The sequence below is a fragment of the Cheilinus undulatus genome, linkage group 2, assembly GCF_018320785.1.
Source record: "Cheilinus undulatus linkage group 2, ASM1832078v1, whole genome shotgun sequence".
Lineage (NCBI taxonomy): Eukaryota > Metazoa > Chordata > Actinopteri > Labriformes > Labridae > Cheilinus > Cheilinus undulatus.
Genome location: NC_054866.1, coordinates 42,878,118 through 42,895,261, shown reverse-complemented (window position 1 = coordinate 42,895,261; position 17,144 = coordinate 42,878,118). Strand labels below are relative to the sequence as shown.

At 40.7% G+C, this 17,144-nt stretch overlaps 2 protein-coding genes across 2 annotated transcripts in view; one reads left to right on the top strand and one right to left on the bottom strand.

The window, feature by feature from the left end:
• The window catches only part of LOC121522979 (LHFPL tetraspan subfamily member 6 protein), an 83,730-nt gene extending 69,652 nt beyond the window's left edge, over positions 1–14,078 (bottom strand). Inside the window, exons 1-2 of the mRNA XM_041807691.1 lie at positions 13,778–14,078; positions 12,452–12,969 (exon numbers count right to left, since the gene is read on the bottom strand). Of these exons, the coding sequence (XP_041663625.1) occupies positions 12,452–12,836 (385 nt within the window). The 5' untranslated portion in view covers positions 12,837–12,969; positions 13,778–14,078. The remainder of the gene's footprint in view (positions 1–12,451; positions 12,970–13,777) is intronic.
• A 2,408-nt stretch (positions 14,079–16,486) lies between these two features.
• cog6 (component of oligomeric golgi complex 6) overlaps positions 16,487–17,144 on the top strand; it is a 42,703-nt gene continuing 42,045 nt past the window's right edge. The window contains exon 1 of the mRNA XM_041797764.1: positions 16,487–16,677. Within this exon, the coding sequence (XP_041653698.1) occupies positions 16,543–16,677 (135 nt within the window). The 5' untranslated portion in view covers positions 16,487–16,542. The remainder of the gene's footprint in view (positions 16,678–17,144) is intronic.

The window sequence follows — 17,144 nt, the reverse complement described above, 5'->3', positions numbered from 1 at the left end:
TAACATGGTAGACCACAGAGGTAAGCACAGTTTCAAACAATTTTTGAATTATAACCCTCCAAATGCACAGTAGACAATGCAACCAACAGGACCATTTCGCTACTGTAAGTAGCAATGGCAAGTACTAATGGCAATGGCACCACTGGCAAGAGGTCCCACAGAGATTTACATGATCAGAAGTGTCTTCAGAAGAACAACAAATATGGAGGATAATCAACATCATTAGCTGGCTCAGCGGTCATGTTGTTGCCATAATCCCACAAGCTGGTCTTCTTTTTAAAATTCCACTTGGCCTGAGGCCCAGATCAGTCAGGACCACTTCATCAAGAAAACACAAGGTTTGCAGTTATACATTTTTCACTCTTTTATTAGCAGTCATTAATTTTGCTCTTATTGCTATAATTCATATTTTGCCACGTGGCTGTTCTGGGATCCCCCTGCCCTCCACAAGCCTGTGTGTAAAGCATCAAGCAGGAACAGCACACATTCCTGCTCTTCTGGCGCCTACAGCAAAAGCCTGAGGCAGGGAGAGAAGCAGAGCAGGTATGAATGACAACAGAATGACTCGGATACATGATAAAGAAGGAGCTGGGGTGGAGGAAGGTTGCAAAAGCAGCTTGCAAAGTGAGCAGCAAAGTGTAGCCAGGCAAGAGCAGCTTACATATGGTAGAATGAGTGCAATTAGCCTATAGCGTACTTAGAGCGAATCAGCTGTTCATCAGCTGATGAGGGCTTGAGATCAGCTGATCTAAATAACGGCAGCGCTTGACTCTGTGGCCTTCCTGATCTAACGCTCTACGCTCGATTTGTGTTTTTTGCCGTCATGTTTGTGAGGTTTAAAAGTACACATGTGCTTGGTGAACCCTTACATTCACGTCACTATTAATAGCTACAGTGGTTGTCCCATCAGAGGCAGCCCCATCTGGACTTGTAAACACCAACCATGTTTGATATTCAGTGTGCCTGGAAACAAAACCATTTGGAGAACCTGGATGCCACAAAGTGTGTGAAAACCTACAATTTCTCATGTTATTTCATCAAAAGACTGCTATAACTCAGTAGTATTTAACGTAAAGGATGTTAAATGCGTCCAGTGCTTTGTGTCAATTCCGCAGAGATGGCTTGAATATTCTTGTGAAACACTAAACAGTGTTTGTTCTCCTTCAAACAATGACAGACTAAATTAGCCTTCAAGGATTTCTAGCTGCCCACAACCTTCCCTTATGGCAGTGAAATATGCTGCGTTGAGCTGTTTCACACTTTTTTTTCCCCCCATCCCTTGGGGACTTCTGGGTCAGCTCCTCCTCTGAAACAGCAGCAGTCCACATGAAGTCCTCTGCTTGTACCCTACATAATATTCCCACACACTCCCCTGAAAAAGGACAAGAGCAGCCCTTCATGCATCATATCGTTTGTCTGGGCTTCAAGGACGCAGCAGTTCAGCACCATCTCAATAAAACACAGCCCATATCCTCCAGCCCTGAGAAGCTATGTCTTCTGACATTTTTATCAAGGAGTAAAATGATTTCAATCCAGCTGACATTTTCTGCAGGTCAGGCAATATTTTTGAGCGATTTCAGGCAGGTTAGGGAACTATTCTTCTTCACTGCCTCTCCTAATGTTACTGCCGATGCTATTTTGGCTTCAACTGCTGAAAATCAATGTCTGTGATCTTTGTTTTTGGATGACAGCAGTTTTATCTGATTGACTGTCTTGAAGGGCAACAAGAGATTGTTGTCAGACAAATAAACTGGGTCCATTTGCAATTCATTCTAATAAGGCCCAATTTAAATTCCACTCCCTTCGGTCGCACTGCTAGTTTTGGATTGCACAAGGAATAGAGTCTCAGATCCTATTACTGGCCACAAATCATATAAGTCAAGATTCAAATACGGGACAAAAAATAGCTGTGCAGTGTCACAGATCATTACCTTAATGTTCCTTTGACATTATGAATAGCAGTTTATCTGAAATGCTTGGTATAATGATACATTTACTGTTTTTCTTTGCATACATCCTCGGTAATCTGCACAAATTCAGCTTTTATATCATTACGTGCAATAATTTGCACCTTCCCCTGCTGTATCTGTAGCAATAAGATAGCCTTAAAGTTTGCAAAGCATCTTTTTAAGTTTCTGGAACTTGACAACATTTCTCTTTTAACCCTCTGAGACCTCAGCTATTCTTTAACCATTTTTTTGTCTCACCTGGACTTACTGTCTTAAAAAAGAAGAAAAAAAGAAAAAACAATACATGTGCTGCAGTAATGTCACTTACATTTTTAAAAAGTGGTGGGACTTTGAAGACAAAAGAAAAACAAAATGGAAATTAAAACTCAATGACTTTTATGTGTAAACAATGATGACTAGGACTTTTTTTCCCCACAAACTTGTTCTCTCATCTCTTGGGGGCCAAAAAGTGAAAAAAAATAGTCATTCTGTGACAAAAGTCTTCAAATTATTCACATATTTACAAAAACAGTCCCTATGCTTTTTAATATAGGTTGATTATGAGCCATTATTTAAAGCAGTTCCTGGCTGCAGTGACACAGTGGGCCATATCACAGGCTCTCTGACTCTCCTTCTCTCCATTATGAGCTACTCAGGCCATTTGTTGATGTAACAACCTGCCATTGGTTGTCACAACCTGACACTGGTTGTCAAAACCCATGTGACAACCATTGTGAGAAAATAATATGGTGGTTAATGTTAAAGTAGTGATAGAGAAACATAAAAAATGGATTAAAAAACTGATAAAAAGATGTTCAATATCAAAGCTACTGGAGTGGACTTAATCTCTAAGGACAACAGAAAGACGAACAAGTTCTAGGCCTGCTAGAAAAACCTGCAAATGGGCTATGACAGCATGGACGGCATCATTAGAATGACACAATGGAGAGATTCCAGAGAAGAAAAAAGTAAATGGCTACGATTTATGGTTCAAAAGTTATTTAAATTTAAATAACCTTGTTCTCTTTTTCATATACAAAAACATCAGTCTCAGAGGGTTAAGGAGAACCACACTGAAAGCTTTTCTCTGTGAAAAGATGTTTTTGCTCTTCTCCTTACCGGCTTTGTTAACTAGTTAACAATGATGACAAAAACAATTTTTGCCTGTTGACCTCAAATTCTGTAGTTTACTCCTCAACAACCATGCATGCCTACTACGTAATTTGTTTTGTTTCATCTGACAGACAAAATATTCATTTAATCATACACCAAGTTTTGTTTTTAAAAGGTTCAGCTCTTCTGAAGATCTCAAAGACCACAACCCCTTAGATTCCTGGAGGAAACAGAACACCCTTCCCTCTCTGAGTGTGCAAAAGTACTTTTGCAGAGTAGTTGGACCATAGCAACCTAAGCTGGCATTACCAAACATTACATTCTTGTAAGCAAGCATCAGCAGCAAAGTCAGCTTGATTACTGATTCTTATTGTAGTATCCTGACAGCATATAGGCGACAATGCATGCTGTGTTCTCTGCCATCCTGTTCCTATTTTCTTCTGTCACTCCTGTTGGGTGAGGAACAGTCAAAGATGTTGATGACATGGCATCAGGTGTGATGGACAGGAACATTTCCATGATTTTCTTTCCCTTTCCTCACTCAGCAGAGCTTCTTAGCTTGCTCTACAAAGTGGAGATGGTTTTGCATTAATAATATCCATATCCATGTTTGAAATGTTATCCTCTGAGTTGTGTCAACATAGAGACAAAACCCTTCAGCTCAAAGCTGCCAAAGGCATGTCAATACAAAGTCCCACAATTCTGTACGCCGCATTCAAATTAAAGTGGTAGATGTCATACTATCAACAACGGGAGCCTGAAATACACAAGACACGGAATTACATGTCTAACATATGCAGTGTGGACAGCGAGCATGCAATGTGACACTCACATGCTGTTGGGAGACGGTGTATGATAAAGAAGCAAAGCCACAGACAGCTGGCAAGAAAATCAAGCAAAGTCCAAAAATCAAACAACATGACCTTTCACAATAAAATCTATATCAGACAGTGCATGCAGGCATTTCAAGCTGCTGTCTCATGATGGAAAACAGTGATTAGAAACTGACTTTCTGAAGTCCAGGTCTCCCAGTCCTGATATTTGATTGTTAATGGACAGCCCAGTCACCCCTTCCGCCAATGAAATACTGACTATCACTATAAAGGGGATGAATATCTATGTAATCACTTATTTTATATTACACATTTTTATTTAATTGGCATTACTTTATAGAAATCTGTTTTGACTTTGACATTAAAGGGATTTTTGTAATTTTTTAGTCAAAAAAAGCCAAATTCTATTGATTTGACCATATAAAGGGCAGTTTTGTTTTGACTGACCTAATTCAACAGAGGTCCAGCCAATCGGTGCTAGTAGTCTCACAATTAGTGAAATGGGGATCACCTGAGTGCAGTGAATGTGTCTCATGAAATTGTAGTAAAAAGACACCTGTGACTGGAAGCTCCAGCCAATAGCCAATCAGTATTCCTAGCTACCATTACACCAAATAACACTCCAAGCAACTCAGAGAAAAGATTCTTGGAAAGTTTAAGTCAGAGGCTGGATACAAAAAAAGGCCAAGGCACTGAACATCCCCCAGGAGTTCAGATAAATCCATCTTTAAAAAACAGAAGGAATATGGCACATGTGTAAATGTGCCTATCAGGCTACCCTCACAAACTGATTGACTGTGCAAGAAGGAGACTCGTGAGACAGGCCACCAAGACAACTATGACGACTCTGATGGAGTTACAAGCTTCAGCAGCTGAGATGGGAGAGACTCTAAGAGAGACATCAGTTGTCACCTGGGTTCTTCACCAGTCAAAGCTTTATGGAAGAGTGGCAAAGAGGAAGCCAGTGTTGAAAAAACTCATTAATTCTGGACTAGAGTTCCCCAAAAGGCATGTGGGAGACTCAATAGTCAACTGGGAGAAAGTTCTTTGGTCTAATGAGACCAATATGGTGCTTTTTGGCCATCAGACAAGACACCAAACACTGCACATCACCACAAATGCACCATTGCCACTATGAAGCATGGTGGCAGCATCATGCTGTGGGGATGCTTCTTGGCAGCTAGCCTAGGAAGGCTTGTAAAGGTTGAAGGTAAAATGAATGCAGCCAAATGTAGAAAACCCTGGAGGACAATCTTTTTCAGTCTGCAAGAGAACAACTGGTTTGGAGAGGATTTATTTTCCAGCAAGAATACCTGAAGCATACAGAGAAAGCTACACAGAAAAGGTTTACAGATGACAAGGTGAATGTTCTGGAGCCCCCAGCCTGACAGAGCTCAAGCAGTTTTGCAAAGTGGAATGGAGTAAAAATGCAGTGTCCAGATGTGCAAGCCTGATTGAGACATATCCACACAGACTCAGCGCTGTGATTGCAGCTAAACATGCATCTAAGGGGTGAATACTTACGCCGTCACTTGCATGTTTTAATTTAATTTACATTACTTTGTAGAAATCTGTTGTCACTTTGACATTAAGAGGTTTTTTATTTCAAAAAGGTGAACCAAATTGACAGTGATTGCTTTCTAAAATCTATAAAAAGGTAAAGCATCCAAGGGGGTGAATACTTTTTATAGGCACTATACCTGTCTGTATGCAGAGAGCTAAATCTTGAGAGCAAAAGACAAAAAGCATAAATTAAAGGCACCTCAAAGAGCTAAGAGGAAATTCACACAATGAAAAAGCATAAATACAGGTCTTAAATCCTTCCTCTTGCATACAAACATTAAACAGCTTTCCTCCTGCTGTGTGCAGCTCTGCTCAGGGCACCCAAAAGACAAGACGAGTCTCTGCAGGGGGTGGGGCATCAAAATCCCTAACAACCAAATCCAAGTGAAGAATCTTTTAATGTCTGAACCTCCCCTCAGTGCAACAGACTTACCGAGCCTGCACCGCTGCATAACTAAAACAAAAAGTACAGTGAAGGCGGTTGTTTAATGTAAGCAGCGCTGAGTTCCCGGGCCTTTGATTTATGAGCCTGAACGGCTTCATAGTCTCACGCTCACTTCGACTCTTTGGGCCTCTGCCATTACCAATTAAGCCACTGTGGACTTAAAAACAGCATTAAAAAAGGTAAACAGCAACATATGCAGCAGTAATAGTTATTAAGTGTAGTTATTCTTTCAGTCTGGCTGCAGCTAATGAGATAAGGCTCTGATAAAGCCCTAAAGCTTTAATCTATTTGATGGGATTGAAATAAATTACAAGGAGATATAAAGTAGATGTTGGACCGGTGGCAGCCTGGAGGCCCTGTCCTCTCTGAGACACTCTTCATTAGTGTCCAACAATAGGAGCAGAGGAGACACAAAAGAGGGAAGACACCGGCATCAGACGGTGAACCATGAGGCTTCTGTTGGATTCTCATGCGTTGCCTCACTGACTCCTCGCCTCATTTACTCCCTCTCTCAGGTCCTGCTAATCGCTGAGATTTGATCATATCGCTTAGCACACATCCCCGTCTCTGCCCTGTGGGTCTTCTTTTTCCTCAGCGAATCCTCGGTTACTAAGAAGTGAACACAGAATGTTTCAATCATCAGGTATTTTTTCCTCTCCCTTTCTCTCTAAACTTACTCCGCCCGCCTCGACATCTCTCTGGAAAGTGATCGAAGACAAAACATGGAGCAGCCCAACCGAGCTCTCCAATTGTGTCACTTCCAATTAGGCCTTCAGAGACGTCTCTGCCCTTTTGGCTCCGGAGCATTCATACAAAGAACGGAGCGGTGCCCCTTGTACTGAACCCCTCTTTCCTCTGCTCCGGCTCCATCTAAATTCATGCGTGTCTGGATTTGAGAGTCTACCAAGGGGAGAAATCACAAGAAAGACAGACGTGGATTTTTTAATCCTCTCACCAAAAATAGCAGCTTGCTGTAATTCCGTATGTGTGGGGTTGCTGTGAGCTTTAAAGGAGCTCTCCTTACATAAAAGTGCACATTTCTGAATAAACTAACCAGCCTTCACCTTCATCATCCTCCATATTATACATCATTAATACTGATGTTCCTAAGTAGTTAAGCCTTTTAGAAGTAGGACATGGTGCGAAGTGGTGGTCCTCTGCAGATTTATCCCTCTGAAAAACCTGCCAGCTCCGTCAAATCTGCCTGCAACCTGCTTCTCTGTCACATCACTTCTTTAAAGCCAAGCTGAAGTGATGGGGATTGTAAATAGCAGGCTGGTGAGCCACAGTGTGTGAGAGAACATTTTGGAGTTAATGAGAGGGCTAGGAGTGCTGCAGCTTCTTAAACTAGGGCAGAGAAACTTACAGTTTCAATGGAAGCCTTCCCTCAGACCTCACGTCCCAGGAGAACACGTGTGAAAAGAAAAAAAACAACCGTGCACACAAACAAAGCTGATGTCGTGTGGAGCTGTGTCCACTTACCGCAATCAAACAAACAAACAAAAAAGGCTTTTATTGACAGAGCTGCAGTGTGGATGGACTCTTTTTTTGAGAGGAGAAAGGGCCGGGGTTTCTATTCAACTTCAAGAGGCGCTTTCTGGAGCAAACCCAGAGCACAAAATCACTGATGGATTTTGAGATTCTTAAAAAAATTAATAATGGTAAAGTTTGCAGTACATAGGAAAAAGAGTATCATGCAGGAAGATGCTGAATCATATTTTCTCATTATGTCCATATGCTGTGAATTAACCTGGACAAAGTCTGAGTGGAGGAACTCATTTGGTACTGGAGGTGACTTTTGAAGCTGTTGATGGCATCTGCCATCAGAGAAATACCAGCTAACTTAACTTTCTGTTAACTTTACACCTAATCTGACCCACCAGATAGACTGTTACACCTATGCATTGCATAGGATATATTTCACATCTTTATCCGGCCAACAGTCCATAGTTTGTGATTAGAAAGGGTAGGAGGTAGGGGCTGACCAATTATCAGCCTGGACGATAATCAATCACTCTCCAAAGTCTAACCAAATGTTCAGCATCCAACAAAATCTAATTGGCTATATATAACATGTGCATCAACACTTAAGCCTGTGCCACTGACACAGTGAGCGTACAGCACCACTTCCTGTCTTCTTGCCGCCGTTTTTCATGCTGATAGAGCTAGGGCTAAACTGTTCATGTTCCTCTGGATCATGCACTTTTACTTGTGCCACATTAAGCTCATATTGTACATCATAACAAATGCATATTGGTTCCAACTGGTCCTGTGATGTAGTAGGCATACGCAGCAATGGGGCATTGTTCTCTCCAGCAATATTTTCCAGCTCTCCCTGGGGGGTTCCGAGGCATTCCCAGGCCAGATGGGATATAAAATCCCTGCAGTGAGTCCTGAGTCTATTCTGGGGTCTCTTTCCAGTTTGGCGCGCCCGGAGGACCGCCACGGAAGCGACTAGGAGGCATACTGATCAGATGCCCAAACCATCTGGCCCTTTTTTGAGGTGAAGGAGCAGCGGTTCATCTTTGAGCTCCCTCCAGACCCTGAGGAATCTCATTTAGACTGCTTGAACTCGCGACTTTATTCTTTCTGTCATTACACAAAGTTCCTGACCATAGGTGAGGATTGGAACAAAGATCGACCGGTAAAGGTTTGCCTTCCTGCTCAGCTCCTTCTTCACCACAATGGTACAGTACAACATCTGCAAAACTGCCGATGCTGCACCATCCACCTGCAGATTTCTACCCTCACTCACGTATGAGACCCCAAGATACTTGAACTCCTTCTTTTAGGCCAAAGACACCCTCCCCACCTGGAGGGGGCAATCCACTGTTTTCTGGCACTGGAGGTGCTGGCCTTGCACTCTGGAGGTCACAGGCTGAAGAAGCCAACAGAAACCAAGTGTTTCTATTGAGTGTGTTCATTAATAAAGACTAGTCAGCTGAACGTAATTATAATCTAGGTTTACCCAGAATTTAAATTTGTCACCTAGGAGCACCACTAGTCTTAAGGTAAGTGACTATTTTTCCCATACATTTCTATGGGAGTTTACGAAACTTCCAGGGCTTCTGTTGCCAACCTCAAGTGGACACTCAAGAAATGGTTGGTTATTGCACTTCCATGTTGGCCTCTTTTTCAACACTGGAGGTTTCCACTTGGTTCTAAACAACATTAAGACTTACACTGAGTTTTTTTAAGGGGATAAAAGACTTAAAGAACCAAAAGTCATTCACAAAACATGATGCAAGCACCTTTGGCATCAACACAAACAAAGACAGATCAAAAATTCACAGCAACAAACATTAGCACCTCTAACATTCTTGCCTAAATTCCCTCATTTCAGCAATGAAGAGTGCAGAATTGTGTTTGTTTCAAAACTGCAGTCATGAATAAAGACTTATAAACATAGCCAAAATCATCCACCAGAAACCATGACCAACATCGCAGTGGGAGACTTTTCATGTCTAGAAAACAGCAGCTTTTCTGGCTAACAGCAGGTCTGCTGGCAGAGGGAAGATGGCCAGAGGTGAAATTTTCATGGATATCATTATTGACATGTCCTACTGTTTTCTCACCACTGTGGTTTTGTTTTATTTACACTTTTGTCTGAAAGTTCTCACTAACTTTTCAGAGCTATAGCCTATATTTCCGAGGCTTGGTTCAGACAGCGGTCAAATCAGATTTGTAGAAAAATCAGATCTGAAGACAGACCAGTATATCCCTTTTGTACAATAGATAACAGGGGTTTAAATCCATTTTTTGGGCATTCGGATACAAATGTTTTGTGTGGATGTATTTAAATGTGTGCTGACAGGGGTTTGATATCTTACAGCTCTGACTGCATACGGAGGAGGTCTGGGATGCCTTCATCCAGACTTGTTTAGTATAGATGCAACATGTATTGGGCTATATTAAAGACAACCCCATCACATGGCATGATCTGTGGTATTAAGCAAGCAAACAGAAGCAGTAGGGGCTAGGTCTTTTGTTTTCCAAACAGCTCTTCATTCGGCACCTTTTTTGCCTTTTCATGTTTTTAAATTAACGATAGAAAACAAACAAACAAGGAAAAACACGTCTCTCAGGAGCTGGATCCCATCATTAAAAAGGGAACCAGCTCTTGGAACTGGCTCATCCATGAATGACACATCATGACTCCCTTGTAAGATTTCATATTAAATCAAATCATCTCAATTTAAACAGTACCTGTACAGTTTAATAGCTAACTAGTACACAGAGGTGGAAAAAGTACACAACTATTGTACTCCAGTAGAAATATAGTTACTCTGGCTTAAATTTACTTAAGTGGAAATACAATTACTGGTTTATAAATCTACTCAAGTAAAAATATAAAGTATCTGTTTTAAAGTTTACTTTAAGTACTGAGTAGCTACTGAGGAGTTGTGCATTGAAATATATTCTTTTATTATTCGCAACAACAACAACAAGAGAAAAGATCTCCAACCAGGTTGCTCAGGGTAAGTCACAACTCTGCAATAAAGTCAGATACACAGCAAAAATGAAAGCCTTAATTGAACCCAAATAAAGTTTAATTTACAGAGCTGCAGTAACTCTAGAAAATCTGCTGCAAGTTGGGTCTCTTCAAGCAACAACAAAGCAAAGTCAACCTTATAGAAAGGCAATACATTCTGATGAATTGTTACCATGAATCTCTTACAGACAACTATAGTCACAAGTGCAAACTCTGACTGAGAGGATAACTTCACTCATGGTGCAAATACAGTGCTTAACAAATTTATTAGACCACCTGTCATATTTGTCTCAAAGACCATTCAGCAGCATGAAGTGCTTTAATGCGGACTCTTTCATTTTCATTGAGCTCTCCACATTTTACCATTTTAAACAGGAAAGGGGGATTTCAAACTGAATTCACCCAAATTTGAGCTGGCTTACATGGCTTCTCTGAGAAGTCATTAATTAATAAAGCATAACATTCAACCACTAAAACTCATTTTTCTGTTCAGGAATGCAAGTAAATAACTATAATTTGGCATATTAATCAAAAAATATTAATGTGCTTTACTATTTTTTCAGGTTTTTTGTAAATCAGTAAATTTGAAAATTCATGGATAACAATAATAATTATATTTTAGCATTAAAAATATCATTTGGGTTAAAGAGCTTCTACATATTGGTGTATTAAGCAGAAACATAAAAAATGATTTTGGTAATTACCAATGCTGTTAATTTAGGGCAGCTGTGGCATAAACCTTACTTTGGTTAGGGTTAGGGTGGTCTAATTATTTTGTTAAGCACTGTTTGTCTCACGTAAAAAAACAACAACAACAACATAGACAGTGACATAGAATAGTTCTCTCGTTGTGTGCTACTGTGTAGTCAACAGAGGTTGAGAAAGTACAAGAGTATGATGCTCAAGTAAAAGTACAGTTATTCTGGTGAAAACTCACTTAAGTTGAAGTAAAAGTATTAATTTGCCTTTTGAAGTAAAAGAAAAGCTACTAAATTATAGTACTTTAAGTAGATGTAATGAATTACTTTCCATCCCAATTAGTAGCTAGTTTATGATATGAGGGAGAAAAGCTGTTAAAGAGGCACTGCTAGCCTAATTTGCCCCAACTCATTGTTATTCACTGTGCCTTGCATGCTAGGATACCTAGCCACTGTAAGAGAGCCAGGGGAATCATGTGTTGGCTGATGTTTGCAGGAGAGGCAGAAGATATCAGCGCGTCGCTCAACTTTGACTTTGTATGGCTGCTACCATGGCCAGGTCTCTCTTGTAAAAGAGATTTCTAATCTCAGTGGGACTTCCTGGTTAAATAAAGGTTAAATAAAAACAAAAAGATGCATGCACTAGAGGGCAGTCACTTGGTATCTGAGTACCCAAAACAGGTCATTAAACCGAGATAAGGGATTGTCTGAACAACCCAACACATACAAATGATCAAAAATGATCTGAGTGTCAAACATCACCAGCATGTCTGTGTTTGTAACTGTGCTAATAAGTGTCAGTAACTATGTACACTGACACTGATGGGTCTTTAGATCCTGATGGCATAAGAAATGGAGACTGATCACCTCACCAACCAAACAACAGCCCTGTCAGGAGAGGTGCTGACTTTGCACCAGACAAAATCAGCAACAGAGCTGCTCTGATGCACTTCGCTACTTTAGTTTTGACTCCATCATTGTGTGGCACACAGCAAATGATGCAAAAGGCACTGAAGGCTGATTTGAACTGCCAGAGTGATGCACCAATACAAACCCAATTAGAAGTGCATTTCAGATCAACTCAGAATAAAGCTTGGATTCATTTCCTCTCTTCTTTCACTTTTCAGGCTTGTTAAAAACATCTAGCTCTGCCAAAAATGGCATCGTCTTTTAAGTTTGAACAGGTTCTTCTGGAAACTTCTTGTACTTTCTGAGGAATATAAACCATTCAGAAATATCTGAGCTTAGTCAGCCTTAGATGTCCTCATGATTGCAATTATAACCTTTGCTCTTCTCACCCTCAGTCAGATAAGTTGAGTCATGGGTTGACTCTAAAGATCAGACAAACATAAACTCACCTCCTACAAACTGGATGCCTCCGGCCACACGCCCGATTGTGCGTGAGATGAGGTCAGAGATGCAGCAGCCCATGAGAGCTGTGAGCGCCACCAGCAGGAGGAGGCCACACCCGACGCCTGTCACCACCGTGCAGATCCTCCACTCCAGACTGGGGATGCCGTGGAAGGAGGCGTAGCGCCCACACTGCTCCAGCATCACCGTGGCCTGCCTCTCCTCGTCTCTCACCGGGTAGGAGCAGCGCCTGAAGGTGCCAAAGGACACAGGCTTGTCCATCTGTGTCCCCAGCAGCCAGTAGGGCATGAAGAAGCCGACGCAGGAGGCGGCAGCGCACAGCAGGGACAGCAGGGCCCAGATAACACCCGTACATGTCAGACTGGACGCCATGGTAAACAGTCTGTGAACGCTTCACACAGTCACTGAACTAACAGCACTTTTTATGAGCAGTCGCTGTGTGCAGGAAGCCTCGCAGTGAGCATTTAACACCAGCAGTCTTCACCTCCTCAGTGACTCCGGGTCCCTGTCAGGAGAGAGAGGAGCATCAGACTGACAGACAAATCATGTGTGGAAACGAGCTGCTGGCTTTTGGCATCAAATAAATCACAGCTTGATAAGTTGAAAACCAGAAACATCCCTATGAATACAGCTTTCATCAAAGGCATAAAACAATCCCAGGAAGGATTACTCACTCTAAATGATGAAGCAGAGAGAAAGATAAATCTGGACAAGCTTCATGAAATGTATAATTATTCAATATAGATGCATGATGAGCAAACACAAACGGATTATAATCAAAGTCATGCAAATAAATCATCAATCCAAGTTTAATAGGATGGATATGCCACAGCACTTGCATTCATTACAACAGCATCAAATGGAGGAAAAAGAAAGGAAATAAAATAGCAGGATAAAACTCAGAGTGGATAGATGGGTTTGACTATAAAGACCAAAAGTAAGATTTTCATCTAAAAAGAGGGTCTGAAAGGAAAGGCAACTCTACTATCATAGGGCAATAGCCTTCAAATAACTTATTAACTTCAAAAGGGTTGCATGCTTCACATATTTACGGGAACAACACAGCCCACTGTAACATGCACGTGACTTTGGAATAATGTAAAATACTCATTAAGTATCACATAAGCATGCGTATATAGACATTCATCACACCAGCCTGCAGGAGCAGCCTCCATAACAACATATAGGCTATAGCTGTGGGGATTTTCGTTAGGGGTGACCTCACGCTGTGTTATCGCGGGGCTCTCTCTATCGGAATGTGAGTAATGAAAACAAGGCTGAGACAGAAAAAAAAAGCAGAGAACTGAACTTACATGTTGGGAGAGCTCCGGAAAAAGGTGGGCTCGGTGATCACTCGGAGCTTCTTCCCATCTGCCGACTCCAGCTGTGTTTGGTCTCAAAGCAAACTTTTCTACAGCCGAGCGGAAAAAAAGACAAGAAACGCCTTCGACCAAAGATTGTAAATCCGAAAAAAAGTGACAAAGCGATCAGTTCACAAATTACTTCCTCCTCGGGAATAGATTTAACCGAGGTAAAGATCAATTATTCACTCCTGAGCGGTGCGGAAACGTGAGGCTGTCTGAGTGACTGACTGGACTCCTGGATGCTCCCACATTCCTGCTCACAGACAGAGAGAGAGAGAGGGAGGCGGGGAAGGGGCGAGCCCATGAAACACTCTCGGGAGGTGACCATCAATCACACAAATCCCCACCCAGGGGCTGGACTCACCGCTACTATCATTCCCTACATGCTCACGGTGCGTTCAGGAACAGCTCGTAAACTGCTCGATTACACCTGGAACCAGCAGTACTGGATCAGGTAAATTAAAAATATTGTCTTCAGTGCGATGAAGGCCAGGCAGTCGAGAGACGGGAATCAAGCGATTACCTAAATCGTAGTCTAAGTTTCATTGTTGCACACACAAACATTTGTTTGCATCACCAAATCTGGCAACAACGCCCAAATAAAATGTACACAAAGACAATCATCATGCAAGGAAATGCTGAAAATTTCAAGGAAAAATTCTATAAATTTCTCACGTATTTTATTTTGAAGTTCCACTATTTTACATGTAAACTCATTTTGTTTCATTTGGGATTTCCAATATTTAACCAAGGTTAGTTGACCTGTTTGGATACGGATCTGCTTTTATTCCGAAATTAAATCATGTGCTTTAGGTGGATTGTAAATTATGGCATGAACTTGACCACAGAAAAGGAATCTTGCTATGGATTGTAAAGGATTTTTTTTACACACAAGGTGCAAGTGACTTTGACCTGTTTGCAGAGCTGTCTGAATGTTTTTGGAGTGAAATGAGACATTGCTGTGCAGTAGTGGATTCATTTTATGCCACTGTGGCTACAGGAAGTTGTGCAGTGGATTAGCCAAACTGTTGTTAAAGGGACAATAAAGTATGCAGTTAATGCAAATGAAAAGTGAATGCACTATTATTGGACTTTAATCACATTGCAATAAATGTATTAATGCTAGCAGCCCTGGTAAAATATAAAAAATATATAAAATATAATGAAATACAAAATAAGCATTACAAACCTAACCCAAGCTAACATTATAAACAAATTGTACAATAAAGTGAATCAAAATAAGAAAAAAAAAAAAAAAAGAAAAGAAAGAAAGAAAGAAAGAAAAAAAAACAGTTAATGTATAAAAAAATTGGTTGTATTACAGTAAGTATAAACTAGAATGTAAAACATGCATTGCTTGGATATAGAGGGGTAAATATGCAAAAGAATGTGAAAACACTGATCACAGCTGCAGATATATCAGCCAGAACTGCTGTGGGCATTGGTGTGATTAGGCTTTTAAAGTTCAAGTACAATATAAGGAGATATCATCAAATATTAACAACCAATTAAAGTACCGACATACTCATAAAGTGATTATAAAAGTACTAATAAAGTGATACCATAGAGTCAGTTTCCCAGGATGGGAAATTTAAAGCAATATCGTTTTTAATGAGCGCATAAATCTATGACACATTAGCCAACAATTGGCAGGCATGGTGTAATAACGCCTTATAAAACTGTATTATTGTTTCCTTCACAAGCTGAAGTCAAAACACCCATGATGTGGTTTATTAATCTTATTGTACCAGGGTGAAATGGTGTGGAGATGACAGTAACTATACATATGTGATTCTTTGATAAAAGCGCTCAGATGCCGTTGTTTCATTTTTGTCTTTTCCGTGACTGTGAAGTCACACATGTCAGGGATCATTTGACAGCAGGTATTTTAAAGATGGGCTTAACTAAAACCAGCCCTGGGCATCTGGGAAATTACCTCAATTAACTAAAAGTCATTCCACTAGTCTGAGTAATCCTGCTACTTTAATAATATATACAGCCTCCAAAACTGTGCAGAAAGATCACGTAAGCATTCAAATGTGTTTATTTATTGAACATGCATGATTTTCTATACTTGAGTAAGGTGATTCCAAAATTTCCAACAGCACATAAATGCAGCACTTCCCTCTTTCTCCATGCAAAAACTTTGTGTTTCTTTTAGGATTTGCGCACGCGCCTGAGTGCGTGCTTGTGTATGTTAGAAATAAATTTAGACTGTATCGTCAGGGATTTAGACAGACGGTTATTGATCCTTTAATCAAAATGTTTTATTCATTAATCTGACTTATTTATAGAAGCTGTCATTTCTCCTTTATCTTTACACGTTAACAAACTTAAAAACCGACCCAATGAAGAGGCTTAATGAGCCTCTTGAGCCAATCTCTGTCTTCATTATGACCTGGAAACTGTTGTCTTTATGGGGGCAGGAGTTACTATTGATACTAAGTCCATGAACCAGTTTGTTTATGAAGTGTATAGTCTCAAGCAAGGAAAATCTTCTAATTGTTCGAGACTGCCGTGTTTGTTATCATAACGTAAGGTGGTAGCTTATTTCTTTCAACAAATAACAATTCTGTTTCTGTTTTAAAAACACAGGGTTTAAAAATCATATATACGCGACGCGGAACGTTTCATCTTCACACAGACCGGATGGTAATTTCTGACGGACCAAAACATCTTTCGGAAAGTTGACGTGGAGGAGTTACTCTACAACCATGGCTGATACTAAAGTAGACATTTCAAATGATAATTCCGCTGTCATACAGAACCCAAATGCTCCTTCCCAACCCAATAATCCGCTCTCAAGAAAGCTGAACAAAATACTGGAGACGAGGCTCGACAATGACAAGGTGAGATTAAACGATTAGCTTCAAGCTAGCCAGCTACTAGTAGCTAACGCTGCAAGCTAGTCCTGTCAAACCTGTACATTTTTCGGCCTTGAGTCAATATATCAAACAAACAATCAGCCTAGGCTTTGGGGTAAGGTTATTTCTTCTCATTGGCTGTGGCAAAGCAGACTAGCACCACACAATAGTCTTTAATTTGAAGGCTACGTTTGCTATCGTTCAATGAACACTTGCTTTCGTCTCTCTTTCATACATTTCTCCTGCCAGTAGTTCATTGTAAGGTTAAACAGACTAGACAAGCAATTGCGGACAAACAGACTCTTAAATAGAGAACTCCTTGTAATATTAAATGCTCTTTGCGTGCCCTGTACTGATTTAAGCTACGATGGGTTGTCTGTGGCTGGGACACCTGCTCGTCTACCTCAAAATCCCCCCAGACTAACAAAGTAATTTCCATTTTGTGGTTTCAG